General features: G+C 42.5%; 1 protein-coding gene across 2 annotated transcripts in view; it reads right to left on the bottom strand.

Annotated features, from left to right (window-relative positions):
* Positions 1 to 7,451: 7,451 nt before the first annotated feature.
* The window catches only part of Asb4 (ankyrin repeat and SOCS box-containing 4), a 49,637-nt gene continuing 35,345 nt past the window's right edge, over positions 7,452 to 21,743 (bottom strand). For both annotated transcript variants that reach the window (NM_023048.5, NM_001355662.1), the window contains 3 exons: positions 16,642 to 17,132; positions 10,621 to 10,734; positions 7,452 to 9,615 (listed from right to left, as the gene is read on the bottom strand). In NM_023048.5, the coding sequence (NP_075535.1) occupies positions 9,427 to 9,615; positions 10,621 to 10,734; positions 16,642 to 17,132 (794 nt within the window). In that variant the 3' untranslated portion in view covers positions 7,452 to 9,426. The remainder of the gene's footprint in view (positions 9,616 to 10,620; positions 10,735 to 16,641; positions 17,133 to 21,743) is intronic.

Genomic DNA, 21,743 nt, shown 5'->3' with positions numbered 1-21,743 from the left:
ACCCTCTGCATCCACAGCACAACCCCTACACCCAAGATCTAGTAAACTTGAAAGGGTGGGAACAGACAGAGGACTGGGAATCTTTTAGGAGATGTGTCTTCTAGAAATGACAGGGAAACAAAGACACCCATGAGATTTCAGCAGTAGAGCTGCCTAAACAGGACGTCAGCAATGATAGCGCCAGTTGACATGCCATTCCGGATAAGAAAAATCTCATGGAGCTCCAAGCGAAGATGAAGAACTGAAGCAATTGATGATTTCTCAGGGAGTGGGTTAGTCTTCCTCTAGGATGAGTTCCATGATTGGTTCTCTGATACCAAGTTGTCATCCCAGAAACTATGCACCTACAGACAACCATAATTCCGCTCACTAAACTCTCTTTATCTGTGAAAAATTAAAATATGGCCACAAAATACTTAAGTAAGAGTATTTAGAGCAGATTTTTCTAATGTATTAAGTCACAGTTTTCTAGAGAAATATCCAATAGGCTGCATATTCAGCTGTGCTGCTTAATGAAGGATATAAGTTCTAGTGACTGTAACAGCTGTGTGAGCATCATGGCATCTACTTACATAACCCTACCTGGCACAGCCTTGTATTTGTCATTTTTCTGCTGCTATGATAAAATACCATGACAAAAACAACTTAAGGAACAAAGGGCTTATTTTAGGGCGATATGGTTCATCACGGTAGAAAGGCTTGGTGTATCAATAGGTGTAGGAAGATGGCTAATATGATCCCATCTTTGTTTACTCATAGGTAGCAGAGAGGGAGAGGGGAAAAGAAGAAAAGAAGAAAGGAGGAAAGGAGGAAGGGAGGGAGAGGGGGAGCAAGTGAGCGAGAGAGAACAGGAAGTGAGGTAAGGCTATAAGCCCTTAAAACCTACCTCCAGTATTGTACATCCTCAGCAAGACTTCCACTTCTAAAGGTCCCAAAACCTCCCCAAACATGACCACCAGGCAAAGGACCAAGTAATCAAACACATGAGTCTATTGGGGGACTTTTCTCCTTCAGACCACTGCAAGCCCCAGCTTCTTAAGCAGTGAGTCACAACCGCATATGGGAACATGTTGCTAAATGTGGAGGTGTGAAGCTTTACAATAGCAAATGTTTGCTGAACAAAAAATAATGACTATTTGTTTATAAAAATAAAGCAAACAATGAACGTGGAGTGTTTTAAGTAGTTCTTACCTCTGTCGTATTACATCACTGCACCCTTGGTTCTGGACAAACACTTTGCACTATACGTACCATCCCTCCATATATCACCCTCAAAAGATAACAATTGTGTATTAAGAATTCCTGTGTTTTTATCATCTAAAGCTTTCTTCTCTTATGGGCACATATAACTTTAAATATAAAACAAAAACAAACAAACAAAACCTTCCCTGAGCGTGTATGTAATTTGAGTTGTAGGTCAGAGAATATTTGGTCTTCAAAAATTCTAATTTGGGTTGCTGGATTTTATTTTAAAAACATTAAATGATTTTTTTAATTTAACTTTAGGGCAAAATTTCTCACAAATTCTTACATGCTTCTTCTGATCCAAAGAAACTCAAAACCCTGTACAGATAGCCCTCACTGCCCTTCTGAGTTCTTCCAGGTTTGTAACAGTGACTAGGAGTCTTGGAGTACACTGAGCCTAGAGCCCAGAAATGATGAGTCTATTTCATGTTGCCCAGTGGGTCCAAGCAATTAGGAGAGGAGGTCAAGACAGCATTGAAGAGGCTTCTAGAGGCAAGAATGGTCAACTCTGCCAAGCGTTGTTACGCACAATGAGTGCTATGCTCTGGCCATTCCAGAACTGCTTGGGCTTAAGCACCAAATAATACTCAAATAAGAAAGGCAAACTATGGGGAAGCACTTGTTGAGTGAATCAGATCTCTGTTTCAATGCAGAAAACATGGTGACAATAGGTTGAAAACATGTTCACATGTCAGCATGTTGAGAGAGGGCCTCTTCTGAGCCAGTAGACCTATGCTGCCTTTGTCTCCCCTCTGTTACTGGGCAGGTTTTCCCCTGCCAACTGCAGGATATACAGTGAGCTCAGAGATACAGGCATGAATTCCACTCACGCATGACTGTTACTTATATGTGCCTAGCCTTTTATGACTTGTCTGTGGGCCACAAATCATTTGATCATACAAAATTAGCAGGAAAAAAGATCAAGTATAAAATAATAAATGTAATTTTTCAAAAGTTGGGCTGGTGGCATAACTTTGTAGTAGACTGTTTTCTTGGCCCTGGAGCAGACAGGAGGAGGGGGAAGACAAAGAGGAGGGAGAAGGGAAGGATGAGATTGAGGAGGAAGAGAAGGAAGAGGAGGGGGAGGTGAAGAAAGAAAAAAAGGAGAAGTGGGAAAGGAGGAAAAGAAAGGGGTTGTTTTGTCCCCCCACCCCCCCACCCCCCCAATCCTCCCCCCCACCCCCTTCCATAAACTGCAGTGAAACACAAATACTCCCCACTGTCCCTAGTGGCCAAAGATATAAAGTGCGTCTGAGCCAGGCAGTGCCAGCTGTTTTGATGTCGCCTGGGAAGTAATTAGTTTGTGCTTCCCCAAGGAAAGGACCTTTACAACTTTACAGCCTGGCAGTGAACTTGCCTGACTCCGAACACCAACATGTGAGCTTGTGTAACCCAGGTTAGATATGTGGTTCTTGTCTCTGGCATCATAGGGATCAGGCAGATCCCTGAGTGTGTCGTTTAGGGAGCCTCTCTTGTTAACTTTCTGGTAGATTTTGTTTCTAGCTTGGCCTTTACACCTCACCCACAATCTGTTGCTAGAAAGAGAAGAACTTTCGCCATATTTAGGGCTTTCAAATTGGAATCAAAGAAACAAAGAATTAAAGTGGGGGCAACTTTCCCACTTTTTTCAAGGCTTAAGAGTAAACTAAATGCATGCCACAATTTACAGAATGCAGGAGTCAATTGTTAAAAAGATCCCAACATGCCTTCTAGATGCCCACATTGAAATTCTACCCCAGGAGAGGCGGAAAGCAAAGGAAAAACTGACAGGGAAAAGGAAAAGAAGGAAGGAAAGAAGGGAGGAAGAGACAGAGAGAGGGAGGGAAGAGAAGAGGAAGGGAGGTAGCAAAGGAGGGAAAGGGAAGGGGGAGGGGAAGAGGAGGGGAGGGGAGGGGAAGGGAAGGAAAGGAAGGAAGAAGGAAAATAAGGGAGGAAAGAAGGGAGGAAGGGACAGAGGGAGGGAAGGAAAAGAAAGGGAGGGATGGAGGGGAAGGGAGGGGGAGGGGAATAGGAAGGAAGGGGAAGGGAAGGAAGGAAGAAAAGGGAAGGAGGGAGGAAAGGGAAGGGAAGGGAGGAAAGAAGGAAGGAAGGGAGGGAGGAAGGGAGGAGGAAGGAAGGAATGAAGGAAGAGGGAAGGAAGGAAAGAAAGAAGGAAGGAAGGGGAAGGGAGGCGAGGCGAGGCGAGGCGGAGAAGGAGAAGGAGAAGGAAGAAGGAGAAGGGAAGGAAAGAAGAAAGGGAAGGGAAGGAAGAAAAAAGGAAGGAAGGAAAGAAGGGAGGAAAGGAAAAGAGATGTGAGGGAAGGGAGGGAGAGAGGGAGAAAAAAAAAGACAGAAAACTAAATGAACAGACCTATGAAAGGAATTGTCTATTTCTGGGCTGTATACAGAAAACTAACCACAACAGAGGCTTCATTTCAGTAGTGACTGCTGCTTACTTCTGTCTAGCTCAGCAGTATGGCAGGAAATAACTCTCCCACATTGTGCCCTTCAGACCATATTACCCAAAGCCAAGAGCCATTAACAGGTCTCTCTGACTGCTGCCCTTAGGAGTGTAACTCAGGAGTGTGGGAAGTTGTATCAATGAAGGGGCAATAAACTGGACAGAAGTTGTGTCTCCCTTCCAAGCCATAGCATGCCACCCAGCACTGCAGTATAGGTGTCTCCAGACACTGGGACCATTCTAACCATTGAGTGGAGATTGAGGACATCCATGAATTTTAAGCATATGTGTGTCATTTCTTTCCATTTCCCAAAGGGTCTTGTGTGAAAGGTATTTAATCATGCCTATCAAAATTAAAAAGAAAAAAATAGGGGCTGGTTTTGTGGCTGCATAGGACAGTGCTGTTCTAGCCTTGAAAAGACATGTGTTCAAGTCCCACCATGGCAAAAAAGAAAAAAAGAAGAAAGGAAGAGAAGGATTGGCATTCCAGGTAGGAAGTTGACTGTCGTATAGAGTTAACACTGCTCCATTCCAAAAGGATGGCCTTGCAGGGGTGAGGACAAGCCCCTCCCCTGAGTACCCAGCTGCTCCTCTCCACATGTGCTGTGAGCGGGGCTTGGAGAGGGGCTGGAGTGTATAGACATAGACCAGGGAAAGACCAGGGGAGGGGAGGCCTATCTGCTACAGGGATGGCTCCATCCCAACCAGGCAAAGGCTTTCCAGTTGCAGCTTGCTGCAGCGTGGGGGCACCCATAGTTCCGTAAGTGGCCTTTCACCTATGCTCTGTAAGGAAGCTCAGTAAATTCATTAGCTCCCCAGGGTGAACTGTGGTGGAATCCTGACTTAGTTTGTCACTGGGACCTTAGGAGAAGGGAAGTTATTGTTCACATCTTCCTCTGGGAAGGGATTTTATTAATGGTAGTAAATGACACCATTGGCATGCTTGTTCCTATGTCTCACTACACTGCTAGCTTAGGGATGTACATTTCTGTTTTCTATGAACTCACTGCAGATTGAACAGCGGTTTCTTAAGACCCAGTTTGCTGACACCTCACTTTACCCTGCTGAATTGTCCTCAGAGCCTCTCACGGTCCATTCTGACATCAGTTCTACAACGTCCCTCACCCTGAAGGACTGTAATTATCCTCTGCCCCTATAAACAGTTTACTGATGAGTCCTGCCGTGCTGGCAATGGCAGAGATCCTGAATTTCCAAAGATGGCTTCCAATCTGTCAGTTCCCATTCCTTAATAGGGTTTTTTAAAAGTACTTAGGTTTCAATATCTTAAAATGCAAGAATATTTAAAAATGTAATCTATTTCCCATTCAAGAATAATTGGACTATAAGATTGGAGTGTTTTATAAGCAAAGGAAAGCATTAATTACTGTCATGATTACATACTTTTTCAGCACTATATATTTATTTATCATTTGTTTGTTAGTTTGAAGAATTGAGGGAAATGGAGAAAATGGTAACAATATGACTTTCCAGGACCTTTCCCCCAAGATCCAAGTATAGGAAATGTCCATTTCTCCCTCCATCATGTCTATAAGATTGGTGTGATGTCTATCACTATCTGTTCCAGTGCCAACCTGACCTTAACAGCTCCCCTGCACTCCTCTTACCCCAGCCCCATCCTCTCTCACATCATGAATCCAGCCCACCTGTATGTCTTCTGACTGCCTTCCCTGGCCCCAGTGACCTCCCCAGGAACACTTAACCAAGACCATCCATGCTCACACTGCCTGGGCAACACTGGGTGACTTTGGGCCTGTCAGGATCCCTAGAGGACCTGAGCAGAGAACTGGACAGAGTTTAATGAAAGCCTATTTACTGAGAAAACAGCAAAGCATACTGCAAAGCCCTGGCTGGGGGGGCAAAGGCAGTTCAGTGGAAACTGACTTCTCCTTGGTCTGAAGGAACAAGGGAAGCAAGCAGCTCCAATATCCCAGGTAGAACGGAAACATAGGAGAGAGGTCTCTCATAGGAGATGTGTTTATGTCAACGAACCCAGCCCCTAGCAAGCAGCTTAGCAAGAAGGAACCAAGACAAGGTGATCTCCTCTCCCACTGTTCGTCCCATTGCCTGGACCCAAGGAGAAGAGATTCCAACTGAGAGTTGAATGGAAGTCACCCTGCCAAGGCTCCGAGCAGGAGAAAGAGGGAATGGGTTCAGAAGGGCAGCTCAGGTTTTACACTTCCCTCCCTCCATTAGGTGGCTTAGATTTCCCATTAGAATTTACTGCCCATTAGCCATGTACCGACTTGCAGCTTTCTCCAAACCTAGAAAGGGGAAGGGGTCTTCCTTTATGTCTCTGAGAACATAGTATCTGGGCCCCTGGATTGGCTCCCCATCTTCTATCTCTGAGAGTGCCTTACATACCCTCCAGTAAGAACTCTGATTTGTTAGTTCCTCTGTAATTGATAAACACAAAAGTCTAAAGTAATCCAGGGCCTTATTTAATTTAGAAAATGCAAAGTGTATCCCTATTTTATTTCCTGGACTCAATTAGCATATATTTGCATAGTTGTTACCCAACACCATTGAGGCACACCTCTATCTGAGAAAACCAATTAGTAAAGAACAAATTTAAATGCACCTCATCCAATTCATGTTGCTTAAAAAGGCAGTGGGGGCAAGGGGGAGGAAATCAGCCTGTGTTGTGGGTTGCATCTCATCCATGGCAGGTGTGACTGCACGCTTGAATAAGGCAATGTTGCACAGAAATAAAGCTTCCAAAACCCAGCCTAATCAGCCACTGTGTCACGAAAAGAGCTCAATTAGATAGTATTAGGTAGTTTCTAATTAAGCAGACACAGACACTGTGTCCTTTCACTCTTGACTTCTGAGTAAAAGCAAGTAGACTGAAGCACTGGCCTACTGAGAGTGGATCTTACAGTGACCGGTGAGGCATGCTTTCTCTTCCATCCACCTTTAACCACTACATGTGTAGAGATGCTAAATGCATTCTTCCAAGAAATAGAATACATGGCTGGATTTCTCTAGCCCTCCTTGTTGGTATTCTGTGATGAACAGAGCCTGGCATTAATTACATTCTTCTTTAAAAGTTTTCAAGAATGTATAAGCTGAGAACTTCGTGAGTTTGTCACAGTCAATCACATAAGGACCAAGACTGAAAGTGTTGCCATCTTTTGCCAGGCTGATAACTCACTGCAAATGGTTTCTTGCTTTCTGATCTCTCCCATCTCCTTCTGACTACTGTGCTATTATCAGAACTCACTGGGCTCCAAATGGAAGGACAAGTGGAGATGTACCATTCATTTGGGTGATTAAAAACACAGGGAAGCGTAGATGCAGAGATGTCCAGAAGAGTGAAGAGGAAGGCACTACCTCATACTAAAGCCGCCACCTCTCATGCAGCATTCTGAAGAGGACTGTGGACTAGAGGAAAACGAAAAACCCAGGATGCCAGAGATGGTAAGTAGACCAGGAGTGTTCCGTTCAATTTTCTACGTTTAACTAAAGTACACTTACTAAAATGGCGACAGTCTCCATTTTGTTTTGTTTCAGCCACGTTCCCCACCTCCAGCCCCTTTCACTTTCTTTGGAAAACATTATCTGTTGACTGGGTATAATTCTTTATTTTTTCCCTCTTCCTAAATGTTGAGGTAATCAGTGAAACAAGTCATTTTTGGGGGGGGTGGAGTGGGGATGGGGAGTCTGTGTCAGTATTGAGAGTCAATATTGTGCGAGGAAGACGAGTCTTGTTGACATGATTCCCAGCGATGAAAGGAAACGCCAGAGCTTTATTTATGATCTTTATTGAAGTTTTATTAAAGGACAAGGTACAGAAATAATCACATTAAACACATGTGCAAGCAATTCAAAACAAGTGGCTACATATTCCACACTAGACTAAGGGAAACATTGCAACACTATGACAAACATCCCTAGCTCCCTATATGAGGAAAACCTTGTCTGCTTGTTCTCAGTCCCACTACACCTGTGATAAATCAGTCCAGCACAGACTTTTCTGCCAGAATGTTCCTGGTGATGGAGAGAAGCCCCCAACCCTTTGAATATTCTGAAATATGTTCTAAATAACACTCAGTTAAGCAAACTACTTTCTATGTGTAATCTGTACAAATTCAGCATTCCGTTTCAGGCTAGAGATCTTGTTCTAATACAGAATTTTTTTTTCTGAAATCAGTTGAGTTAAATTGATACATCAAATACATGAACGTGTCCACCTACACAAAACTGGGAGTAAGAGGGTCTCGATTTACAAACACAGCTACATCGGGAACTACTGGGATGTCTGACAACATCTCTAGTCACCACAACAGGAGAACATCCGACAGGAAGCAAGAAGCAACGCCACAGAGAAATGAAAGGAGTCTGCCCACAGCGGTACAGTGTCTACACGTCACTACTTACAATTTTAACTGGTACCAAGTCTGTGCCCAGAGGCAACAAGCTAATCCAACAGTGATCACTGAGAACCAAATGAGGAAAACAAAGTTCTCCAGGAGGCATACCAGTGTGATTGTACTAGCAAATACTAAATAAGTCTTATAGCATATTTCCTTCTATGCAAAGGTTTTTTTTTCTTTTTTTCTTTCTTTCTTTTTCCAACTGAAGGGAGCCACTGTTAAAACGCAAGTTCCTTTTCTATCAGCTAAAATACTCTAAACTGTCTACCTGTTCCATGAAAACACCAAGAAAATCAATTAAGACGTTCTCTTTACAACTGCTTTTGCCTAAAAACTTCCTCAAATTTCTTTCTCGTCTACATGAGAGCTGGAGTGTAGAATATTTTTTCTCAGACTCTGGAAAGGTACTAAAATCAGGAAACCACACAAAATAAAACACTATCTCAATAGTCTGGAAAAATTCAAAGACATTTACTCCAATAGTAGCAGGTTCCTCTAAACAGTACTCCGTGCTTTGTCTTCATGGTTAAAAAAAAATAAAATAAAATAAATCACGCACTTCAAGTCAGAGCACACTTCAGAAAGTTAAGCAGTACATATGAGTTTGCACCTGTACTCCTGCCCCATCACTTCATACAGCAGTCATCTGCTCGTATGTTTGGATCCCCTTTTAAACATTCAACCCTGGAGGTCCATCTGCGGCCTCCAGTGTCTGGCTCAGTGTGTTGAAATGTCTATTCCTAGGCTATAAAGTAAACTGCTCTTCCCTTCTTTTTCTATCTAGACTCAAAGATCTTGTTCCCACTGTACTCCTGTGCATTTGTCACCAAAAGGAGTGGATGACTTTGATTTGGGGAGAAGGCGTTTCTAAAACTAGTAACAGTAATGTCTCCTCAATAGTCACTGGTGGGAGACACCAAGCTTAAGCGGTCACTCACAAAACCTGCTACATTGCAAACGAAACAATCATGTAAACGTATTACTGATAATGTAGTGAATGAGATTGGTTATAAGAAAATGTGGGTCCCTTTTGAGATGAAATCATATGTGAACATTTTACAAATTACATCAGGCACCTAATAAAAGTTGTCACTGTATGTTGTCACATGAGCTACTATAATAGTATCTGCCTTCTAAATGTAGCCATTGTGTCTGAAAATTCTTTAACATTTCTCGCTTATTTTCCCTCAGCATACTACTCTAGGATTAATGGCTTGGTGTTTGTAAAGTGTTTTAAAATCCCTAAAGTGTGATAACCAACCCAAGGACCATTTTATCCATGCAAACTGCGTCTACCCAGTGAGTCCCCTTAGAAATCTAGGATTGGCAACTGTTGTCTCCTAAGACTTAGTAAATGATTCCCTCTGGCTCCAAAAGCAGGTACTTCTTCAACGGCAGTGGGAGGGACAGCATAGGGATTGCTTTGTGGCATCTGTTGTGTAGCGCTTTTCGAATGGCACATCTTGACAGGTGCATGAGGGTTCTGGGGGTGTTGCAGCACACCTTGAAGAGAGAGTGGTAAAAATCCCAGTGTTTCTGGAAAGCAAGGTGGGACAGATTAATTTGAGGGCAGATCCTCAGCTTCCCCAGATAAAGACTCACACGGATGCACCTATCCCTCCTTTCCACATAAGAAGAGCTTTCTAGAGTCTCTGATCGTGAACAAAACTGAGCACCAAATGAAAATGGGAGGGCAGAAAGTGGCATGTGATAAGACTGGAAAGAAAAGCAGGGGTACACGTTCACAATCCAGGACATGATATAAACTGCCATGATTGAACTCAAACCAGCTCAAACCAAAATGGCGATTCTAATTCAGCTCAATATTATAGCATGTCCTTTATGTTCCTGGCAATACCCACTGGCAGCGGCTAGCAGGCAAGCAACGTGAAAAAGGTAAAAGAGCTAACAATTAGCAGAATAAGACTATACAAATGAGCCATTGGCCTCTAAGTCCAGGGAACTTTGTACCTGGCACCTCTCATATATTAGACACAGCGGAGCCTTCAGAAGTCAAGAACAGGATGCTCTGTGGGAAGGGCTAGTTCACAGATGGACCAAAGTCTCTAAGTTCACAAGTGAGGGCATGGTTCTACTAAGGGTTTTGCGTGTGGCTCACTGAAGACTCTGAAATAGTGTTTTCTGCTTAGTCATAAGCACCTAGATATAGTTGAAAGTAAACTCACTAGTGATATAAAACACTGTGGCATGCTGGAAAAATTGCTGAGTCAGCAGTCCTGGATAGTATCCCTTAACTCATTTAAATTAGAGGAAAATAAAACTGCCACCTCTATATATTTACTCAAACTTCTCTCAGAGAAATTCCCAAGACTTCCTATATCACATATTTGACAGATATACAAGCATAAAGTTTTACATTCTCAAACTTGCATTTTATAATCCTTTGTTTCATTACATTTGAAAAAAATAATAAACTTTGAAAGCACTCTCAAAACCAATGTGTTAAACAAGAATGCTGAGGGCTTATCCAGACATCTGGCAGCACTCCCTAGTGAAGACCACAGAAAGTGAATCATTTACCTCCAAGTCATCATCAGGAATGGCTCGTCTCCACTTTATGTTCCATCGAATGTGTTCATAGGCATTGACCACAACTTCAATGGCTTTCGGGCAAGAGTGGCAAGCCTGGATCACCTGCAGAGGAAACAGAGATCTTGTCACTTGGTGTGGGCACATGACTCACATCTCTCACAGACATCAAGAATTCCCAACCAAGAGTCACCAGTGAGTCAACCAAAGCCATCTTCCAGGAACAGCACCTGTAGTGGACTGGTGTCATACTCAGTCACTTTCTTTAAGAACGAAAGGTAATATGAGATGTAGTTATATCATTAGCATATTCCATTCCAGACTTCACTGAGCAAACAAAACCATGGTGAGCCAAAGTCATCAACATTTCCCACTGGACATAAAGGGATTTCATTTTAGATTCAGACTAAACTGGGTTATTAATCCACCTGAGCAAAGCTTTTACTAGCCATCAATATTGCGTTTATCTGCTAGAGCAATCAAGTAGCATTTGTTAGGTTACAAAATGTGAAGACAAAGCAGAAATATCCAAAAAGCAAAAACAAACAAACAAACAAACAACACAAACCCCACTGGGTTCTAATTATGATAATGAGAGAAAAAACAAAACCACATGAACTAGGTAAGACAAGTGCTAATAAAGGGTTAGCCCATGTAATTAATTAAGGGTTATATTACATGGTTTTAAAAAATCCCAGCTAAGGGCTGGTGAGATGGCTCAGTGGGTAAGAGCACCCGACTGCTCTTCCGAAGGTCAGGAGTTCAAATCCCAGCAACCACATGGTGGCTCACAACCATCCATAACGAGATCTGACTCCCTCTTCTGGAGTGTCTGAGGACAGCTACAGTGTACTTACATATAATAAATAAATAAATCTTTAAAAAAAAAAAATCCCAGCTACAGCACAATCCTATAATGACAGTATTTAGGAGGCTGAAGCAAGATTGAGGGTCCAAAGCCAGCCTGGGATACACATGTACCCAGTCCCTCAAATACACCAAAGATAAAAGCTTAAAAGTAAAATTTGAAAATAAAAGTAAAGCATAAAAACTGCATCAATCCAAGCCAGGGAGCTGTAGAGATTGGGTCTAGTCAGCACAGATCCTTGTTTGGAGGAGCAGAGATCCCCTCTCCATCTTGGACAATAGAAAGGTCTCTGGCATGTGTGCACCATATCTGAGTATGTGTGCCATGGTGTATCATCTCTCTACTGGTTAGATGAGGTAGAATAAGGGGAAAGGAAGGTCTTAGCTATCAATATAACCTCACATGGGTGCCTCCCACACTGGCTTCTTGTTTACATAGGAAGGTTTGTGTGAGTTCTACAAGTATACCCAAATTGCCAAGGCTTCTTCTCTCCATGTTGACTACACACACACACACACACACACACACACACACACACACACACACACAAAACCCTTCATGAAAACTCTCCCACCTTTTTTGAGGTGAAGTGAATAAAGAATGAACCAGATTCTGAGGGATAACTGAGGATGATGAACAGGAGAGCTGACAGCTCAACTCTGAAACCTTCCATGTTATAGCATTCAGGGTTGTAGAGGCCCCGTGAGTGATGTTCTCTTATTGATAAAGTGTACACTAAGAATAAGGTGAGAATAACACGTAGATGGAGATCAGAAAGCCACCTTTATAGCAGAAAGCTCATTACATCCACTGTTGAACAACCAGTCTCATGGGACTTCTGTTGCTCCACTGAAATGATGTTTCTGCCCTCTGTCTGCAGGTCCTTCTCTAGTTGTCGAGCTCACTTCTGGAGGCTAGCCACCCTGAAGAGCAAAGAGCTCACATATTCTCCAGATCCAAGGATCAGTGAGCCAACCCAATCCTCCTGCAGCTCTCCGTCAATGAGACAAATAGCAAGGTTGGAAACACAAGCTAGGGGCCGTGGAAAGAGCGTCGTGAAAACACGAGACAACAGGTCTGAGGGTACTCTACTAAATAGCATGTAATGAAGTCTGGCTCCTGTGAGTTAAGGGGCATGGAGACACCAAGAGATGGAGTTGGGACATGTGTAATAGAAATTACAAAAAGGAGGGGCAGAAAAGGTTCAAATAAAGTTGTACATACAGAAGTGTAGATGTTTAGAAACCAAACTTCACATGTCTGATGCTTCCATTTGCACCCAACATCCTTTTGTGTATAACAAAGCAATGACTTTCAACTTTCATTAGGGAAAAATATTTGGCCAAATATTTTGACCAAATCCTGACCTTTTGCAATCTTCAGAGACCACAGGCCTAAACTGCTGGCATTAGTTTTTGCTGATGGTTTATCTTAGATATGGTTTCTATTGCTAGGAAGAGACACCATGACCTCAGCAACTCTGATAAAGGAAAACATTTCATTGGGGCTTGCTTATAGTTTCAGAGGATTAGTCAGCTATCATCATAGCAGGAAGCATGGCAGCATGCAAGCAGATATGGTGCTGGAGAAGGAGCTGAGATTCTACATCTTGATCTTCAGGCAGCAGAAGGAGACTGCCACACTAGGCCTAAGTTGAACACATAAGACCTCAAAGCCCTCCCCCACAGTGACACACTTCCTCCAACAAGGCCACACCCACTCCAAGAAGACCACACATTCTAATAGTGCCACTCCCTATGGGCTAAGCATTCAAACACAAGAGTCTATGGGGCCATTCCTATTCAAACCACCACACATTCTAACTACTTAGTTTTCTTCTGACAGAAGTCTTGATTCTCAAACCGTATAAGGATCCTTTTTTGCCTGACAGCCTCCTAACTGTCATTATCAGAACTTCAGCGCCTGGGGCTAACACAACTAGACTCATCTCAGGCCTCAGTATTTCACCCAGGTAATACATAGATAGGGAGGGAGGGAGGGAGGGAGGGAGGGAGGGAGAGAGAGAGAGAGAGAGAGAGAGAGAGAGAGAGAGAGAGAGAGAGAGAGAGAAAGAGAGAGAGAGAGGATAACAAACTCTAAAGCATCACTCTACACTGATTGCCAGGAACCTAAACTAACACATGACAGGGAGCCATTGTGGACACCAAAGGAGAAGCCACTGCCTCTGCTTAGCCTCTGATGGGCTAAGAAGCAGAGGACACCAGAGGGCTTCACACTCTGTCTCTATAGTGACTTTTTTCTTCCATCACAAAATAATAACTAGACAAAGATAAAATTGTTTTCTAAAACAGTGATCACCGGTGAGTGGATCAGATGCCACGCCCTCATCATCTAACTCCTAAAGCATAAACTAGCATGGTATAGATCCAAGGAGCTGGGAAGATGGCTCAATGGATTGAGCACTTGCTAGGCAAGCATAGAACCTGACTTTTATCCCTAAGACTTTCTAAAAGAGATTGGCATCCTGTTCCTGGTGCTGGGGAGGCAGAGATAAGAGAATGCCACCCTGGGAGCTTGTCGGCCAATTACCTTAATTAAGCAGCAAATTCCAAGTCCAAAGAGAGAGTCTGTTCCAAAAATACAGTAGAAAGTGATTGATGAAGTCAACCTTAAATTGGCTTCACCTCCAAACACACATACACAGGTACCTGCATACCCTGACACACAGAGAGAAACGCACAAGGGGAGATTAAAGATGTCTCTCTAACTCTTTCAGGTGTCACTTGTAAGACATTTTTCAATAAGAAATTCTCCTAAAGCTACCTTGAACCCTATAGAATGCTATGTTTTTGTGTACAAACACACACACACACACACACACACACACATCACTTATTATCAAGGGAATTGTTTGAGCAATGGGCTTTGCACACAACATTATTCAATGGCAGAAATCACATTTACCTCCCCCAAATTCTCACATTATCTTTCCCCTCCCCAGAAAAAAATGTCTTTCTTGACCTACAAGAAATCTCGATTCTGGCTCCTCAGGGTGTCGCTTTCTTCAGAATTATGCTAGCAGCAGAAGAAAAAAAAAAAAAAAAGAATCAAATGTCCTTTTGTACCCTGGAAAGCAATCGTAGACCCTATCATCCTCCCCCACCACGTTGCTTATGTAATTTATACATTGGCTCTCTCTCTTCCACTTTGCATTGGGAAGACAGCATCTGCCGCTCTGACCTTGTTCCTTGTAAATAAGGAAACTGAATTCCCCATGCAGGGGAGAACAGATCACTTTATCTTCGGGATAAATGAGTCAGTCATTTCCCTGTCGTCAAGACGACTTTCTCTTAGGGAAGTTGGGCCGTGGAGTGGTTGTTCTAAATCATGTCGGAGCATCTGCATAGTGCGTTGAAGTTTTCCTTCCACTTTCCCAAGCCACACACATGAGAACATGGACAGCAATGAAACCATCCAAGCCTACATTAAATTCCCTTAGCCATCAGCTAAAGCACAGGAAGTTAGAGGAGCAAACAAAACCCAAAGGAAGACTAACTAACACTGCTTTCAGCGTTCCTGGGGACACAGAACTGGGAGGAGCCACCAAACAGGGCTGGTGCTAGAAGCTCTTACCCTGCCCCCAAAGCACAAGGGACAGGAAGACAGGGACGCTGCCTCACCAGACAGGTGGGTATGCCACCCCCAGTCTCCATTTAGTGCTGTAGAAGTCTGGGGGTGAGGGGAGGTCTGGGAAACTAAGTGATGTGTTCATACGCTCTACAGCAGTACACGGCCAGCTAGACACTTAGCATTCCCAACCGCTAGGCTCTGTCCTAACAGCAAGTGAAGATTAATGCTCAGTTGAAATACTGAGATGCAACTGAGAATTCCCTCCTGAGTCAGGATTACTGACTCTCGCTGGGTCTTAACTCAAGAACTGAACCCACTTTGGATTATCTGAAGGTCTCCCTCATGGAATTCACTACTCCTGAGTGATTTCTACCATTTTTACTTTTTCTTTTCCTTTCTGTTTTGTTTTTTGTTTGTTTAGTAGTTAGGTTGGGGTTTTTGTAATTCTAATAGTATGAAACAAGGATTTACCTTGTAACCCAGGCCTCAAATTTACAATCCCCCTACCTCTATTTCTTCAATGCTGGACCAATAGGAGCATGCCCATCACCACTTCTGACTGTCCTCCCATCTCTAGAACTTTTCCCAGATTGTCCTCACATATATATGTATGTATATATGTGTGTGTATACATATACATATATGTGTGTATGCCCTATATGTTTATATGTGTATATATGCATGTATGTATGTATGTATTCTATATGTCTTTATATATGTATATGGGAGGGATGGTCTCAGTTGAGTTAGAAAGAATAGTCTCCAAATTTCTCAGCTTCTTTAAGTTAAACTTTCAGAGCTCCAGGATCATCTGGCTTGCTTTAAGTGTTAAATGCATTTGACTACAAATTAATGATCATCATTAACCTGATGCTAGCACCGCCTGCGTCCCGCTACTCCGTCATGACCTCCGTGTGTGCTTTTCTTTCCCAGTAGATGAAGCTACTTTAGTAGGTACCTTGTCTTGGTCATATCAACATCATTAGCATCTGCTCTCTGCCAGCCCATTAGAGATTATTAATTAGTGTTGTTCTGAAAAAGAGGTCATGCTGTATGATATTTTGTGAATAAATCCTTGAATAAATTATTTAAGGTCAGGTCCTAGTCTCACCACCTCAAAAAACAGAATAATGAATCCTTTATAGAATTATTGAAGGAAATCAAATGAGTATATATCGAATGTTTGTAACAATGTGCTGTATTTGTTACAAATCATTATAATCCCTATGTGTTAGCTGACATTATTGCTAACTTTTGCCCAATTGGAAGAATGTGCAGTTCTTTCTTGGCCTAAGCTAACTCATTCTAAAACAGGCTCTGTAGTCTTTAGACCCGACATTAGGCAGGAATGCCTTTTCTTTCTGTGCTGACTTTCCAGATCCTCCTCAAATTTCAAACACACAAAGAGAGGGTGGACGGTTGAATGGAGGTCAGAAAACCGGTTAGTTCAAAGACTCAAGTCTTGAACAAGTTGGAATCACGGGGAGACTATAGGGCACACCCACCGGGCACTCACACCTTTATTTGAGCTAAGAGCGGGGATGCAGCCTCACCTTGTGGAACTGTGGGGGGTAGATGCGCGCAGCCCCGTGGTTCAGCAGCAGCTGGTAGCAGATCTCAGGCTGTGCAGCAGGACGCACGGAGGTGACCTTCAGCACGTACTGGATAGCGGCACAGCCATTGATATCCATGAGGTTGGCCTCAGCTCCTGCCTCCAGCATCATGTGCATGAGCACGTGGTCGCAATTCCAGGCAGCCTTGTGTAGAGGGGACTTGAAATCATCATCACGAGCGTTGACCTCGGCGTTGTTGTCCAGCAGGGTGCGGCAGATGAGGTGGTGTTCCCTGCTGTACTCCTGCTCCTTGAAGCGCAGGGCCCAGTAGGTGGCAATGGCCAGTGGGGTCTCCATGTGGGCGTTCATGCTATCCACGATGGCCCCGTTCTCCACGTAGAAGGCAACCAGCTCAGAGAGGCCGAAGTGGGCCGCCGTGTGCAGGGGTGTCTCTTCATCCTGGTTGTTGGTTTTCATGTTTACGTTTGCACCTATGGAGGAAATTAGAAGCAGACAGATATTTAAACACACATATGTGTTTATGGTTCCTTCATATTCATGACTTTCCTCATGAGGTTCATTGAGCATAACTCTTTCTCACGGGCTCTCTTTAACCTTTGCCTGTCATGCGTGATTCCCACCTAGCCATTGGGTCATTGCTGACCCTAGTGTAAGTCACTCCTTAAGCAAACACCTCCGTCCTCCTGACTGCTAGCAAATGCACCCAGAAGAAGAGCTAACGACCTGATCTCTTTCACAAGTCTTGAGCACTGGTCTTCACTCCCTGGTAGATTTAGAAGTAAGTGATGTCTATAACAAAATGGTTTATATCATTAAAATGCCAAGCATATAAAAATATAAAATTTTGTGGACTTTTTTTTTTTTTTAATTTAAAGGGTGAAAATAGGTAAAGGAGCTTGCCACTGCAGGCTGACTGCTTGAGTTTGGTATCTGGGACCCATATAGTGGAAGGTGAGAACCAACTTTCACTAATGGTCCCAATGAGTCCCATGCACACACGTGCACATACACAAATAAGAATAGATAGATAGACATAATTTTAAATTAAAAATAAAGAATATATTTAAAAACTGCAGCTCATGCAGGGGACTTTAAAATGTACGAAGATTTTAAATTAAATTTTTACTTATTTGTGTGAGTGTGCTCAGTCCTCTCTATGTACACCCTATGTACGCAGACCCGCCTTGAGCTGGAGCTCCATTTGACTGAGAGCCCACTGTGGGTTCTTGGTGGGAAACCCACATCCTCTTCAAAACTAGCAGGTGTTCTTAACCACTGAACCACCTTTCCAGTCCTCAAAGACTGTTTTAGCCATTTTATAAAATAATCTTTCTTCTCTTTCAAAGCAGGCAGATCTAAAGTTTGATGCAAACCAACTATGGTGGCATGAAATTCCCAGGTACACTGGCTGAAGTCACAGTATGGTGGGAGCTATGTCTTTGTGATATAATAAACACAGAGAGAGAGACACACACACAGAGAGACACACAGAGAGATACACACACAGAGACACACACAGTTTTTAGCACCAAAACAGCTTAAACGTCATAGTTCGCATTAAGACTTGTAAAAATTAGCATTTTAGAAACAGTCATGGAGAGAGAGGAAGCAGACTGTGACTGGGAGAATGATTTCATAGACAACTGGGGCAAACACAGTCTTAGGAATGATTTCCCTGGACAGCACTTTGGGAATGCCTTCATGAAACCCACTTACTGAACAGAACAGGAAACCAGTGTGGTTTTTATTTTTCTGATAACGAATTTTAAGTGTTAGAATTACCAACCTGAGAAACTAGAAATTTCCATCTCTGCCTAATTTAAAGAGGTGGACCAAATGACGCCTAAGGGCCAGCGTCGTAAATAATTGTACTGGAAATTTTCATTGGTCCTCCAAATACAAGTTCAAAGAGACTCATCAACATCATCATCATCAGTCGTTGATGATAGTAGTGTTATTGATATTACTGTCACCGATATTAATTTGGAGTTGAACAATGTGCTGCATCATAACCTGTATTTCATGCAGGACCTCATGGAATCTCCCAGCAGCTCTGCAGTAGATGCAGTTTTTACCCTAATTCTATAGTTGGAGAAAGTTATCCTTGGGTTAACAATTTGCACAAAGTGCACTAAGGTACTGAGCTTGCAAGTAGAAATTTGCAAGCAGGCAGCTGGTTTGAAAGAAAATCCCTTATTAGTATGCTATTCTACCTCATTATTATTTTTTCTGCAGGAAATTTTATATTGCTTGTTATATGAAAACCAGATGTAGTAGAGATGCCATTGCATTTTATAAATTTAAAATCAGCTTTCTCACATGAATAGCGCCTTCTTGGCCTTATTTACAGCATCCCCTGATTATTCAGAATATACTTAAAGAAGGAAACTCTCCCACAAGCCGTGTCTGGTTAAGAAATCAACTCTCCAGTGAGGTTTCTCCAGCTACGGCTTAGCAAATACTGGGGCTTCTCACTTGCAGGAGGCAGAATTGTCATCAAAGCCATTCTTTCTGGGCTCGTGTTCATCAGCATTCTGACCCAGAAGGGTTCTCGGTGAGATCTCCTTTCAGGTCAGGTTTCTGCTCCTAGGTGAGATAGGATGAATACAAATGTCTTTCTGGAAGCCATATGCAGGGTCACTTCAGCTGCAGGAGAGTTTCCAGTAAGAAAGAGAATCAAAGAGTCAGGAGGAAAATCTTACAGGCCAACTTAGAGGGAACCACAGCCTTTGGGCTTTTTTTGTAATGGACTTGGACTCTTGGCCCTTCAGTTATCTTGGGATAACTGAATGCATGGTAGTTACCTTCTCTGAGCTGGAATGTCTGACTTTTAGAATTGAATTTCTCTCTCCAGCAAGAACTTTCCAAAAGAATCTATAGTGTTTTTTAAATTTTAGATTCTTGTGATTTCTTCAAGAAATTAGAGTTCAGAGGCTCAGTGAGGGAACTTTCAGGGAACTTTCAGGGAACTTTCCTGCTTTTTTGCAGGAAGATACAAGGGATTTCTTTTCTTTTCTTTCTTTTTTTATTAGATATTTTCTTTATTTATATTTTAAATGTCATCCCCTTTCCTAGTTTCCCCTCCAAAACCCTCCTATCCCCTCCCTCCTCCTCCTGCTCCCCAACCCACCCACTCCTGTTTCTTGTTCCTGGCATTCCCCTATACTGGGGCATAGAACCTTCACAGGACCTAGGGCCTCTCCTCCCATTGATGACCGACTAGGCCATTCTCTGCTACATATGCAGCTAGAGCCACAAATCTCACACTGTGTTTTCTTTGATTGGTGGTTTAGTCCCAAGGAGCTCTGGGGGTACACAGAAGTGGATGCTCACAGTCATCCATTGGACAGAGCACAGGGTCCCCAATGAAGGAGGTAGAGAAAGTACCCAAGGAACTGAAGGGGTTTGCAGCCCCATAGGAGGAACATTAATGGATTTCTTTTCAACAACTTCCTAAGCTAATCTTCCTGCAGTGATGATGAAGAGGACAGCCTGAAATCCCAGCGTTTGCAGGTGTGGCCAGTTTTCTCTGCAGTCTCTGCAGTCTTTACTTTGGTGCTGGCTGCCGAGCGTTGGTGGCACTTTACTTGTAGAAGTGTTCTTTCAGTCTTCAGCTCTATCTCTACATTTCTTCATCTGTGTCTTCATAAGGAAGAACACTGCACATCCTCCAACAGGTCCATCCCACTCAAGAATGGCTTCACTGTTATTAGTGATGCCATCTGCAGTCACGCTGTTTCCAAGCACGTCCACAGGCTGATATGTTAGATATTTGGACTTCTATGCATTTTTTTTTAAGGAATTTGACTCAAGCTCATAATATAGCAAATGCAATATGATATGTACAAATATACCTGCACAGCTTCAATATTATTATAATCATATCCCTGTTGAGGATGCAAATAACACCTCTCACTCTTGCTCTCTCACTCCTCCTCTGAGATCATGTCTCACTAATATAGCCCAGGCTACCTCTGCATCCTGGGTGCTGGGATTAAAGGCATGTACCACCATGCCCTGGTGGGAAAACAAACATTTCTTGATGTGGAAGAGCTCCCTGCCTTCCTACTCTCTTCCCAGTTAGAATTTCTTCCAGCCATAGGCAACTCTAGCTGCCTTCATCAGCCTCTTCATAAGCAAGTACCATCTTTACTTCTGTTTAGTCTACCAGTTGTATGCAGAACTCTAAACCAGATGGTTTGGTCTCCTTTTCTAAATTTGAACACAAGAACCATGAGGAAATATCGCTGGTTTGCTTCCTTCACCCGACATCCAGTTGTGAGTCTTACTACGCCTGTTCTTTTTGCTGGCGCTGGCTCTCAGCATAAGCTGTCCACACTTTGTCCTTTCTATGAGTAGTAGATAATTCATGGGAGTTTCTCTGACTTCTGAATGAAGCAGCTGCACTACATCTTTCAGTTTCATTAAACAGGATGAATGAATGCTGCTCGACCAGCTTATATGTCAATAACTCACGTGGGAGGGTTCTCAGTAAGCCATGCCTTCATCAGAAATGAAACTTTGAGTCCAGTTAACTGCAATCAACCTGGTACATGCACAGTGAGCGCTAATTGTGTTTCAGTGTTTTCCCCTAAATTTTGAGTGAGTTAGATGTGGTATAATACTTGTATTCCTTTTTAAATTTGCTCTCATAATCATTTCTATGCTACTAAATTGTGATTTTAAAGACTATTTAAAATAATTAAATAATAATCCATGAAGCAAATGTGCCTTACTATTGGGTATTCTTTTTCTTTTCTTTTTTTCAATATTTTGATCTTATAACTAACACTAGTAATAATAAGTAGGTAGAAATTTTAGTATTGCTTCCTTGTAATAAATTTATGAAAACAGAATTATAAAGCAGAGATGTCTGGTGTGTTTGGCATCTTTATGAATTATATTTACATTTATCCTATTGATACAGTGGAGTAGATATTTCTGCTATCAGTGTGTTACACATTTTTAAAATTTTATGCTAATTCTGAAAGGTAAAAATAACATTTCTTATAATTTTGAATTTATTTAGTCACCTTATAATTATTAACTCTTAAAATCTTTTCTTTGATTAATCATCCAAA

Source organism: Mus musculus, chromosome 6, assembly GCF_000001635.26.
Source record: "Mus musculus strain C57BL/6J chromosome 6, GRCm38.p6 C57BL/6J".
Taxonomy (NCBI): domain Eukaryota; kingdom Metazoa; phylum Chordata; class Mammalia; order Rodentia; family Muridae; genus Mus; species Mus musculus.
This window is presented reverse-complemented; position numbering and strand designations above follow the sequence as displayed.